We start from the raw sequence: 13948 nt of genomic DNA on the forward strand, positions 1-13948 counted from the left end.
GCTTTGAAAACCAGACATAAAAAGCTGTCTAGAAATAAAGCAGAATTTCTTTTGCATGATTCTAGACAGCTTTATCATGAACATGCTGAACGCCCAAGCAGATTATTGGCTTTGCAAGGACTGGCATGACGAGCAATGGCGGCGGCCAGCTGAAGGGGCTCCAGGGTGCATAGCCTGCGGGGAGTTTGGGCACCTCACGGAAGAGTGCCCCTACCAAGACCCCTGCTTTATGGAGTGAGACCGAGGAAGAATGAATCTTGATTATAAATCTCCCTCCCGACCTGTGAGAGTGCGGCGTAAAGGGAACAGAGTGCTCCGGACTGGATGTTCGGACAATTCATTCCAAGGGTTAGGTGGAAGTCGGCCATCTAGAAAGGGGGCAGAGCTATGGTACACCAAGTCAAGTGTCAAGTGGCAACCGCAGACTGGAGGAGAAACGATTGCACTCGCTAAACAAAGGGGCGTGACTGTCGGTACAAAAGGGGACGAGGCTAGGTGATCTGTTCCTTTTGTTTTGGTTAAGAGTGAACAGCGAAAGGAAAAACTGTAAACTAACCGTGAGTGTTTTGTTTGCTTGTCGTGTCTAATAATACTCGTTTGTTCTTGTTAGATGGCTAACATGATCTGGAGCTGTCGCTTATGGCCAGCACCAAACCCGGACAACACTGCACTGTGCACTGTTCACAATAAATTGTATTTCACCACTCGCACTTTAGCACTCACTCTGGACTTGTGATCGTGTGTGTGTCTTGTGTGTGTTTAAAACTGCGTTTATTGTTTCAGGACTGAGCCCCGTGGATTTAACTGAGCAATACACATCATCAGTTCTCATTATTACTTTGGATTACAATTAAAACCATAATTTCACCAGTAGCTTTGTTGTTTGTCATTCTCTTGAACACTGCATCACCGCTACACCTGTGCACTGCAAACCACTTTGCTACATGGAGGCATACTACCGGGATGAGGTGGATTTGGCTGATGAGTGGCTCCGCCTAAAGGCCCAAAACCAGCTGCCTGCCCTAAAGCCAGAGACGGTCCACTCTGCCTCCCAAGACACCTGGAGCAGTAGTTTGAACGCCCTACTGTGTTGCCTTGCCTGGGCAGAAGTCAGGCACTTTCTGGTTTACTGTCCACTCCAGGGTGAAAATGAGGAGTCACCACCTGCCCGGAAGAGCAAGAAGGGGAGAAGCAGCCGTTCCCAGAGGCAAGCCAGGAAGGCAGTGCTAGAGAGGAGCTGTTGCCATCCCGAGTGCCAGAGAGGGAGATGGAAGGGGAGCAGCCTCGGCGGTCGCCAGCAAGAGAGGGAGAAGCCCCGCTGTCTCCAGTACCAGAGGGAGAAGACCCGCTGTCTCCAGCATGAGAGGGAGAAGCCCCACTGTCTCCAGTGTGAGAGGGAGAAGCCCCACTGTCTCCAGTGTGAGAGGGAGAAGTCCTGCTGCCTCCAGTGTGACAGGGAGAAGCCCCGTTGTCTCCAGCATGAGAGGGAGAAGCCTCGCTGTCTCCAGCACAAGAGGTAGAAGCTCCATGGTCTACATGCACTACATTTGCTGCTGAGGGGAGCATGGCGAAAAACAGTTGCACGTCCACATCCGATGTGCCCGGCAGTGCTGCCGCCACGTCCGGAGTGCCCAGTGCCAGTTCCAGCCATCACCTCCCGAGAGTCCGCTCCAGTCGTCGCCTCCCGAGAGTCCACTCCACTTAATTTTAAAGGGGGAGGTGGCCGTGGAGGCCATGTGGACTACGCACATGAGGGGAGGTGTGTGGCAGTTCCTAGTCTCCGAGTCTCATTCTTGACGCTACCCTGCTACAGCCCCCTGCTCCTAAAGTCAATTAATTATTTGTTAGAAATTGGCTCCTTTCACAGAGACCAGAAGTCTGCTTTGATCTCTCTTCTTTTGAAAAAGGGGAAGGAAAAATGTTCTAGCTATCATCCGCTGTCTCTCTTGAATGCAGACTTAACAATTTATGATAAGTGTTTAGTCCATCGACTTGACTTATGTATTCACTCCCTAATTCACCACGATTAGACAGGGTTCATGAAAGGCAGACTTGCTTTGGCTAATTTGCGTTGTTTGCTTCATGTTATAGATCTGGCTGAGGGATCGCCCTCACCCTCTGCTGTTCTGTCATTAGATACTGAAAAGGCCTTTGACAGAGTTGAATGGGATTATTTGTGGGCTGTATTGCGGTGTTTTGGCTTTGGTGCTCCCTTTATCAATATGATTTGTACGCTGTACAGTACTCCATCTGCTTGTGTTTTAACTGGATCTGTGATGTCTGCTCAGTTTCCTCTGGCAAGAGGAACCAGACAGGGCTGTCCTCTCAGTCCTCTCCTCTTTGCCACTGCGCTGGAACCTTTAGCATAAGCAGTTAGGGAGAGCACGGTGATTACTGCTATTGACTTCCAGGGCACTAAACATTAGATATCCCTGTATGCGAATGATGTATTGTTATATCTTGCGGATATATCTAATTACATTATTACCCTGGCACCTGTTCTTACTTGCAGACAGTTTTACGTATCTGGGCATAAAAATTTATAAGACACTGCCCATCAATTATGGAAGGAAACTTTGGTAGTATGTTGTCTAAAATACTGTTAGATTTGGACAGGTGGGTCACCACTTCAGCTTACCCTTCATGGAAGATTATCTGTGATTAAAATGAATGTGCTGCTATTCTCTTGAAAAAATACATGATCTGGAATACAATTTTTCACACAGGTACGAATTATGAACTTTATATCATTTAAACAAACAGTTTTGGTTTGTCAGCATTTTTCAGAACAGCAATAACACTAGAACCACCACGGCAGTCATTTTGACGGTTTGAGGTTTTCAAATTTAACTTACTCTGCGTGTCTGAAAGTTATGCAGTTGACCGTTTATGACCGGTTTCCTAATGCATGTATTAAATACCCTGACTGCATTTGAAAGGCAGGATCACGAAAATAAGGAAATTATAATCCCACCCACTTAGAATCGCCAAAGCTGTCATATTGACTGCCTTTTACAATACAATGCACCAGAGAAAATATCAATATCAGAGATATCACCTTGAAGCTAGCCACAGAGCTTCGGCAGAAACATTTCAATCAGAAAACTGCAAAGCTGCAGGCTGCAGCAGCTCAACCTGGATTCTATGCTGCACTCACACGCAAGAGAAAACATATGTTACTTTTGTTTTAAATTAAAAACTACTTTCGTTTTTATAGTTTTATATGTACAGTACATATACCTGTTTACACACTAGTTTCTTTTCAAATGTTTATTTTATTGTAGTTTTTCATTTTTTGAAGTAGTGCTTTATATGTGGTAATATTGGAATAAAGTTAACACATTTTTTCGTGCACCTACTGGACTGCACACACTATCCCCTATCTGGCGTAATGCCTCACTATTAACTGGCTCACACCCTTTTGTTTATTCTCCTTGGTCGACACGCAGCACACACATTGAGTGACATCTTTAATAATTCCGGCCTGCGTTCTTTTCAGGATTTGCAAGAACAATACTCTCTTCTGGGCTTCTCTTTCTTTTTATATCTCAGTCTACGCTCATCCCTTCGTGCGTATGGGGTCCCCTAGGGGGGGCCCTTTGTGTCCTTATCCACTGGTAAATCTCTTTTACAGCTCTCCTGCCAATCAAGGGATAGTTTCATTCATATATGATAAACTCTTACCCTTCCAATTACAGTACTGTGCAAAAGTTTTAGGCAGGTGTGAAAAAATGCTGTAAAGTAAGAATGCTTTCAGAAATAGACATGTTAATAGATTATATTTATCAAATAACTAAATACAAAGTGAGTGAACAGAAGAAAAATCTAAATCAAATCCATATTTGGTGTGACCACCCTTTGCCTTCAAAACAGCATCAATTCTTCTAGGTACACTTGCACAAAGTCAGGGATTTTGTAGGCATATAGTCAGGTGTATGATTAAACAATTATACCAAACAGGTGCTAATGATCATCAATTCAATGTATAGGTTGAAACACAATCATTAACTGAAACAGAAACAGCTATGTAGGAGGAATAAAACTGGGTGAGGAACAGCCAAACTCAGCTAACAAGGTGAGGTTGCTGAAGACAGTTTACTGTCAAAAGTCATACACCATGGCAAGACTGAGCACAGCAACAAGACACAAGGTAGTTATACTGCATCAGCAGGGTCTCTCCCAGGCAGAAATTTCAAGGCAGACAGGGGTTTCCAGATGTGCTGTCCAAGCTCTTTTGAAGAAGCACAAAGAAACGGGCAACGTTGAGGACCGTAGACGCAGTGGTCGGCCAAGGAAACTTACTGCAGCAGATGAAAGACACATCATGCTTAGTTCCCTTCGCAATCGGAAGATGTCCAGCAGTGCCATCAGCTCAGAATTGGCAGAAAACAGTGGGACCCTGGTACACCCATCTACTGTCCGGAGAAGTCTGATCAGAAGTGGCCTTCATGGAAGACTTGCGGCCAAAAAGCCATACCTCTGACGTAGAAACAAGGCCAAGCGACTCAACTATGCACGAAAACACAGGAACTGGGGTGCAGAAAAATGGCAGCAGGTGCTCTGGACTGATGAATCAAAATTTGAAATATTTGTCTGTAGCAGAAGGCAGTTTGTTCGCCGAAGGGCTGGAGAGCGGTACACGAATGAGTGTCTGCAGGCAACAGTGAAGCATGGTGGAGGTTCCTTGCAAGTTTGGGGTTGCATTTCTGTAAATGGAGTTGGGGATTTGGTCAGTATTAATGGTCTCCTCAATGCTGAGAAGTACAGGCAGATACTTATCCATCATGCAATACCATCAGGGAGGCATCTGATTGGCCCCAAATTTATTCTGCAGCATGACAACGACCCCAAACATACAGCGAAAGTCATTAAGAACTATCTTCAGCGTAAAGAAGAACAAGGAGTCCTGGAAGTGATGGTATGGCCCCCACAGAGCCCTGATCTCAACATCATCGAGTCTGTCTGGGATTACATGAAGAGAGAGAAACAACTGAGGCTGCCTAAATCCACAGAAGAACTGTGGTTAGTTCTCAAAGATGTTTGGGCCAACCTACCTGCCGAGTTCCTTCAAAAACTGTGTGCAAGTGTGCCTAGAAGAATTTATGCTGTTTTGAAGGCAAAGGGTGGTCACACCAAATATTGATTTGATGTAGATTTTTCTTCTGTTCACTCACTTTGCATTTTGTTAATTGATAAATATAAACTATTAACATGTCTATTTTTGGCACATATTTGCATATGTTTTGGGAGTGCCTGAAAATTGTTAACGTTTGGCAGTTTGTTGTATCCACTATGGACTCTCTAGTGGGGGGTGGTTGTGTCCCTCACTCCTGAGGTACTTTTGCTGGCTGACGACTCTCAGTTAGCATTGCCATTACAATCTAGGAGGCTTTTCCTGGCAGGGAAGACAGCAGCTAAGAAAACTATCCTGAAGGGTTGGGTGGAGCCGTCTATCTCCTTTTCTTCTGTCTGGTTAATCTATTTACATGACATCATTCTTTTGGAAAGATCTACAGCTCGGCTACACTTAGCCACCGCCAACACGATGGCAGCATGGGATACTGCTGCCGATAAAGTGGCACAATTGTTTGAGAAAGATCAAGTGCATATTATGGCATTCAATTAATTAAGGTATATTTTTCCTTGATATTTTAGTTTTAGTAGTATCTTCTTGTAATATTCTTGTTTTTGTCTTGATATTATGTTCTATTTCTGTATTGCTGTAATATTGTTTTATCTGTATTGTCTCCCCCATTTCCCTCTTCCCAAAGGGTGGGGAAAAGAAAGAAAATAATAAAAATAACTGTTAACAAAAGTATGCCAGTAACTGAATACTACACTATTCTCCTACTGCACGTCATTCAACAAATGTTTTGATTAAAATGAATGTAGAGTGGAGAGGGAAATAATAACAAGAGAGAAACCTCATTTCAACACAGAGGAGACAGTTGTATTTCCCTTGCTTTGATTACATCAGTTTCTAAGAGTTGCAGGGCTGAACTCTTTAATATATGTTGCGTTCCGCTCCCCATTGACACTCCAAAAAACGTCACTCACTCTCCCTGAATTTCCTGTCTGGATTAGGATTCTACGGCATCTCTTATTATCCAAAATACCGTTCATACAACCAAAACAAAATGCATTTAAAGGGTACATCAGCACTACATGAAAGATAAAACATAAACTATCCCACCTTGCTGTTCCGAATGTATTTGGTCATTGTATAATAATCCCTATGCGCCCAAACATTTGCATAATGCCACACTGCTATGTCCAAAATCACTGTTCTCAAGCATCTCTTCTGAGCCAAAAAACTTCTGCATGTACCCTCACATGTACTGGCGCATGCCCAATGAAACATTTAACAGTTTAAATTCAAATTTTCCTAAACAACACAGTGTGACTGCACACAGGGAACATCTGAAATAATGCAATAATTCAACATCAGATTGTTTAGAAACTGATAGGGAGATGGAATTGTGGCCGAATTCGACTTTCCCACTCAACGGTGTGTAGACGATTGTGCATGTGTTGTGTTGGAAATGCAAATGAACACCAAATACGAAGGATGAAAAAATGCAATATTTACTTTTTTAGGTTGGATCATCCTCAAAGACCCAATTCCTAAAGGAAATACATTGTTTCCGAATCTCATTTGCTAGTTTATTTGATACGTGTCCATTCTGCAAACATTCCGAATCAGCTGGAGCTGTATCTAAGATTTGGGGATGTATATTGAAATAGCACAGTGCTGCTATAATTGTGGGTAGGTCCCTTCATTAGTTGGAAAGAGAACAACTTTTCACCGCAACCAATTACAGCAGATTATTTTTATTGAATGCAACATTAATCATAATAATACATCAGAATATAACATGTGAAGGAAACATGATGTCTAGTACACAAAACAAAAGCAGGTACAAGTTCCTTCCTTATGGAAAATTAGACGGACCATGTTTGTCACACAGACTTTTCATGTAATGCTCACATTCCCTTTAAGAAACTTAAATAATAATCCTACAGCTCCAGCATTCTAACTAAGATGTATTACTTTTCTTGTTAATTCATAAATATGCTTCTTTTATTTCCTCTGTATTTACTCCTACATTAGCGTGCCCCCTCCCCCCCTCCCCCCCCCCCTCCCATGTTCCTCTGCTTTCTTCCACAGCAATAAAATAATCTAAAACATGCTATTAAACCTGAAGCAATAGTTCAGACGTTGCCATCTTTCAAGATACCTTGCAGGATATTGTAAACATGCGGTTCACAGACCATATAAAATTAACTGAGCGCACCTGCAAACTGCATTGTGAACACAAACTAACTCGGTCTTGAAAAAAATGGAAGAGGACCAAAAAAAAAAGAACTTTAGCTTGCATCTAAACTAACTTGGCACGCAGATGTGTGAACAGCAAGCACATTGATACATTGTTTCAAACTAAACCAACCAGACCAAGTCCGTTTGAAACGGACCCAGTGTGAATGCAGCCTAAGGTTCTTCGAAGTCCATTATAAACAACTGGTACTAGGATTGACTTAAAACAAAATATATATACTTCACTCAATATGAGAAGGATTACAATGAACACCCCCAATATTTAAAGCAAGTCTAATATTCAGATTCCACACCACAACAGTGACTGATGACTTCTAGATGGTTGAGAATCTTTAACTCTGAATCATGGCAGCAATTTGTTTCTGCCATTAATGTATCAGTAAATGTAAAAGCAGGGCCAGCATTTTCAGTTAGTGGAAGGTATATGGAAAAAAAAAAACAATATCATTTTTTGAGCTATATTTATAAATGTATGTATTGTCTAGAGTTAATTAGCACAGTTATTTATATTTTAATTAAATCTATTTGTATTAATAAAAGCAGGATCAAAGGTTTCTGACTAATTTTATATAGTAAAATACCATTCATAAACTTTTTAATTCAATATGTTAATTTACAGTATATAGCTAATTTAATATTTTAAACAATATTTCCCATTGGCTTAATATATGCTATCTATAACAGTGTTTAATTAACATTAAAGAAATACAATCAAATCGTTTAAAAGTAAAATTACTTTTGTTTATTTAAAGGTTACAAAATTATGGAAAGGTTAATTGTATGAGCAAAGGATTTCTAAATATCTAGTTTTACAATATTGGTTAAGAGTATAAAAGTAAAAAAGTATTAACCATATATTTTATTAATTCTACCATATTCCTTCGAATTTAAGACACAGCCCAAATTTCCCACCCTCAAATTTGAGGAAAAAATAAAACATCCAATAAATATGCACTTACAAAGATACAATCTCAATTACGCATATGGAGGCAGTTTGAGGCCGTCTGCTGTCACACTAAGCATTTATGTGCTGCTTCTCATTTCCAGTCATGATTACTCACACCTGTTTTTCTCCCAATTTGTGAACTGTGGTATTACATGGTATGTTGAAAAATACGGGCGTCTGGTCAGCATTTCCGATCTGTACAAGCTGGTACTGTGTTGGAAACACTGAAATTGAAAAGGCTTCTCTTTGAATTCCTCAGGAAGCTAACGGCGCTTTGAAAATGGCTGCCTGTATGTCATGGTCGATTTGAGATAGGGCAGTGACTCTGTGCCTCTCTACCATTTTATCCCTGACTTGTTTCGAAAGCTCCTTGGTCTTCATGGTTGCTTTGTTGGATCACTATGCGAGTTGCAGCTTGAAAGTCTTTATATACCTGAGGGAAATGATCTACAAGTTAAACCACTTTGAGTACACACAGGCTGAAACCATTTCACTTTTTTGTGACCTTTCAAACAAATCATTTGCACCTGAGCTGATTTAGGGCTGCATTAGCAAAGGGGTTGCAACTGAGATTAATCTGTTTGGAGTACGCTCAGGTGCCAACAAAATGTGGGGGTGAATACTTCTGCAAACCACTGTAAGGCTAATATGATCTCTGTGCTCAATCTGTATCTAGTTATTACCTCCTCACGCAGCCCTAGTAACGTCTGCCTGATCCAAAATACTCTCTCCCTGACCCTTCTCGCGCTCCTGTGCAGCTCTTCTGCACTCATTTGCGCTCTTCTCCTGGTTCTATGACACAGTACCACCTCCAAGTTTTGCACACACTGCACTGCCAGTGGTCTGCCTTATTTATGTTGTGATTTAGTAATTACACCGCCTGGTTTCAAAAAGAAGTACTTTTAACACACGTTGAGGCACCTAGTAAAGTTAGCTCCCTTAAGTGAATACTGTATTTTATGATGCAATTTGCATACATTTCCACCCATTAACAGTATTCATTATATTTAAATGACTTGAACACAGTACTTTTTCCACGTGCTAGGTTGCCTGCCACTGATTAGTGAATACAGCAGGTGTACGAAGCATGAACTAAAGGGGCTTACTGCATGCAAAACATGTTACCACTGTATGGTGATGAGGCTCTAAGTATCCTCTTAACCCTTTCAACATTTTTCAGTGGGATGCTCCCCCAGGACCAGGCATTTTTTGGTTGTTGTTGACTTACTTGCTATAAAAATTCACTAAAAATATATTTTTGGAATCTTGGAAATTGCGTCCTTTATAATGTTCCCTGGGGAACATTATAAAGTACTTCAGAAACCATACAAACTTTTAAAAGTATTTTTCATTATATATTCTGCTTAGAGATACATGAATAAAAACATGTTATTCTATGACCCGAGGGACCTTGCAATACTTCCTGAAAGTTTTATTGAATAATATAGATGTTTGAGCAGATTACAAGACATTGTTTCACCTGAGTGATTGTAATGACATAATACACGTTTATTGTTAGGGTCTTTATAAGCAATAATGGACATTACTGTCAATTATTTTCTCAAAATAAATATTTATAAATGAAAGATGAGTTATTCATTCCATTATTCTCAGTAATAAGGAAAAAAAAACATACCTGATACATTTAGTTCATGAAATATGCTTATATCCACTCGTTTCTTGATATTTATAAATGTTATAAGAACACATATATATATATATATATATATATATATATATATATATATATATATATATATATATATATAAACACATGAGACAGAATAACTGTTCTAATATAACTATGTCAAATACATCAGATTTACAGCGTTTGTCCATGCCTTTCTTACAAGTTTCTCTGAAGCAGGTTTTGATATCTTTTCTCTCTGCGCTGCCAAAACTTTCTCCACCCTTTAGACACTAAATGCTCCTCTCAGTTACACACAAAAAAATCTATCAAGAAGTGAACATCAGTCCCTCCCCTATCCAATGACATGTGTTTCAAGCCTGTACTGAAAAGTATGGTGGCCTGTAAGTCATCAAAACAAAGTGTTTTTTTACGTCTCACCCGAAAGACGGAGCACAAGGAGGTTAAGTGACTGGCTCACACAATGAGTCAATAATGTTAACACTACCCCGATCCTTAAAGGGTTAAACTTCCAAGAGGGAAAGTTTTGAATCTTGCAGATTTACTCATATTGCATTGATAATTAAAAATTACATTTTCCTGAAGCTATTTTCAAATAAAAAATGTATCTGCTTATTCCATTCTGACCCTGTTATTAATGTTTGAGTTCTAACCATTTTTTATAATCAGATTTTATTAATTTTCAAAGATTCTTGAAGTATTTTTTATGTATTAAATTCGCAGTGTTCATAAAATTAAGTTCTCAGAAATATAAGCTTAAAAAGCTTTTGCAGTAACCCCATTGACTTGCATTGAAAGTCTCCATCAACACTATCTCCATTGTCCACAAGAGGGCGATGTTTTTAACTATTTGATATATACCAATTCAGCATTTGAAAAATACAACATCTTACCAGTTTTTATTGTCTTAGGTGCCAATTAAGTCCTTTTGAAGCTTGGTGCTCAGTGGGAGGTGACAAATGGTTTGTGTTATTTACAATGAAGATTTTCCACAGACTTCTAGTCTGGCTAGAAATGTAGTCTGCTAGTTCCCCCTTTAGTCAGAGATTTTGTCTTGAAAAACTCCAGTTAGATTTACTTAAATCCTTATATAATCTATACAGCATATTTAAACATTTATAAATTGTAGACTTTTTACACCACAATTGAAATACTAAAAGCATAACTATATAAAAAATATGTTCCCTTACCACTCCTCTGAGGCTTCAATGCTTTCCATTTTAGTTGAAGTCTGCCTTTCAGCACCACCCGTCTCTTCACTCCTGACAGTAAAGTAATGTAGTACAACACTTTATTTTCTCTCAAAAAAGTGCATGCACATTTCAAAACTGTTCACTGTAAACATATCCCATTAAATTTCAGTCAACCCGAAATTTAGTCAATCTGCACACCTCATAATTAAGGTGTGTGTGTGTGTGATATCCCACAATTTTAGATTCACCCCATTTTGCCTAATGCTATCATCACAAAAAAAATGTTTAGACATTTTTAAAAGATGAAGGAAAATAGCCCACAACCATTTCACCATTTAGAAACTGATTTGGTTTGCAATGGGAAGCAGGGACACCCTTTAATTGCAGTGTTTTGTTTTTTGAGACAAACAGAAAAACACACATGCATTATGTTTAGTTGTATTATTGTTAGTGTGTCCTTACTATGTACTGTAAACAATGTTTGCCTGCAAAAAGTAATGGTGTTTCTATAAAACAAAATTGCAGTGCAAGAAAGTTCATAAATCTGGCCCAGAAACCTGTGTTTTACGTAACTTTTGTGGTGCCAGTGATACACACCATGAGCTTTTTTTAGAAAGATCTGAAAACGTATAATCTAGTGTTAACGTTAAATTATACATAAAGGCTTTATGTGAACAAGTAGCATTGTCAAAGTCTGTATACTGCAGTTTATGCCTCTTTCTGTAACCGGCTGTGTTTGTGTCTGAACAGTACAAGAACAAGAGCATAGCAACACTGGTGAACTCAATGTTGTTTAGAACTACAATGCCAACAAGCGTAAGTTCTGGGAAAGTGGCTTCATTTTGTAATCTGGTCCTATTTACTTTACAGTTTTGCTTCATGACATGTTTGTTAGAAATAAAACTGCATTCTGAAAATAATATTTTAATTTATCCCTGAAAGCCGTTACTACCGCCCTGTAGCGAATAAAGATATGGATGAATTAAAATTTCATGTACTTTGGAACAGAACACAAGGTCAAAAGGTAATGTACTTTGGGATACCAAACTACTAACCTAGAGGAAATCTGTTAAGATAAGAAAACAGGCATATAGGAGAATTATTATTATTATTAGTTTATTTAGCAGACGCCTTTATCCAAGGCGACTTACAGAGACTAGGGTGTGTGAACTATGCATCAGCTGCAGAGTCACTTACAACTACACCTCACCCGAAGGACGGAGCACAAGGAGGCAAAGTGACTTGCTCAGGGTCACACAATGAGTCAGTGGCTGAGGTGGGATTTGAACCGGGGACCTCCTGGTTACAAGCCCTTTTCTTTAACCACTGGACCACACAGCCTCCATAACAGTGATAGACTTATAACAGTGAGAGCATAGCAACAGCTGTATTAGATCTAATGGGAGAATACACAGTTTAGGTTAGACAGCCAATTAATTTAGAACACATACATTTGGTTTTGTCAGTCTAAGAAGGAAGTATAGCAGTAATACAGTGAGCAATTCAGGGAACACAACTCCAGCCCTGCCTGAGAGAACGCTCCCGACGTACAGGTAGATCAGTCCAACACTTATCGTATAACTCATATTTTTTGTCTAAAGAAATATTTGCAATAATAATAATGCAATGATGGAATGAATGTTATTAAATAAACTGTGTCATTTGATTTGATTTACCTAAAGAAATTGTCATTATTATTATTATTATTACATATTTATGACAAATGCATTTAATAAGCCCTGCAACATTCTATAAATTGTCATCCTCAGATGTGAAACGGGGGAAATCTGGGGATTTTACTGGGAACCACTGTCAGAACAATTTAATTGACTATAATATTAACAATGACAAAATGTAAGTTTACTGTGAAAGACAATAACATGCATTGATCAAAGAGATAGAGGCCTTGTGAAATAAATAGGCACTTTACGTGCGGAAACAGGCTATTGGCTAGATTGATGTGGTTTTCTGACAAGTAAAGAATACATGTTTAGTTAGCCCATCGTTGTACTGAATTGTGGAACAAATAGAGGTTGCATTTCTTGTGTACAGTAGAAGATAAGTAGGAACATTATTAATCTAGAGTCTATTCTGATTAATTCACAATGATCCAATGAGGTTGCCGTAATAGGGACCTGCTAGTAAATGCAAAACATGGAGGATATTACACATACCGAGGTACTGAAAAAAGAAAAAGTTCAGGGATAAAAAATGAACCGGGCGATCATAACGCAGGCATTATGAGTTGCCAAAAATATTTTTAAAACGTCCTGAACAAATAAAGAAAAATTACAAAGATTTAAAATCATGCAATTCTGCCCTCAAAGAACTTGGGGACAAACATTAAATAGTACTGGGTACAAATGTGTAAATTAAAATAAGCCTATGCGTACAAAATGTAATACATAGCCTATTGTGCCGCATAGTCATGGACAGAGAAAATGCTCTTGTCTCAATAGTTTGAATTCACAAGAAAAAAAGGAAAAAAAAAGCATGACCTTATTTGGGCAGGGAGAACAAGGCTGTTTAAACACAGGCTCATTTGAACAACATGTTTAAAATATGTTAGAAGCTACGGCAAAATGTTACAAGAAAAATGTTTTATTTTCTGTTAATAGAGCAACGGTTAGCTGAACACACTGTTACAGACAGAGAAGGGTGGAGCTAGCATGCAGCAGGCAGCAGCAAAGACAGAGAGAACTGCTGTTTGAAAGCGGACTACACTACTCATAGGAAAAACTTTTACACAAAGGGAAAAAGAGAATTTTACATTCTCAACTAAAGGTTGGTACAATGTTATTATTATTATTATTATTGTTATTTAC

The 13948-nt window shown here is 39.1% G+C and overlaps 1 protein-coding gene across 3 annotated transcripts in view; it reads right to left on the reverse strand.

Moving 5' to 3' along the window:
• The window catches only part of rgs17 (regulator of G protein signaling 17), a 115723-nt gene that overhangs the window by 19880 nt on the left and 81895 nt on the right, over positions 1 to 13948 (reverse strand). For 2 of the 3 annotated variants that reach the window (XM_059024352.1, XM_059024353.1), the window contains one exon: positions 11121 to 11192. The exons of the other annotated variant lie outside the window; for it this stretch is intronic. In XM_059024352.1, coding sequence (XP_058880335.1) covers positions 11121 to 11192 — 72 coding nt within the window. The remainder of the gene's footprint in view (positions 1 to 11120; positions 11193 to 13948) is intronic. 3 annotated transcript variants of the gene reach the window in all.

The sequence above is a fragment of the Acipenser ruthenus genome, chromosome 5 (assembly GCF_902713425.1).
Source record: "Acipenser ruthenus chromosome 5, fAciRut3.2 maternal haplotype, whole genome shotgun sequence".
NCBI lineage: Eukaryota > Metazoa > Chordata > Actinopteri > Acipenseriformes > Acipenseridae > Acipenser > Acipenser ruthenus.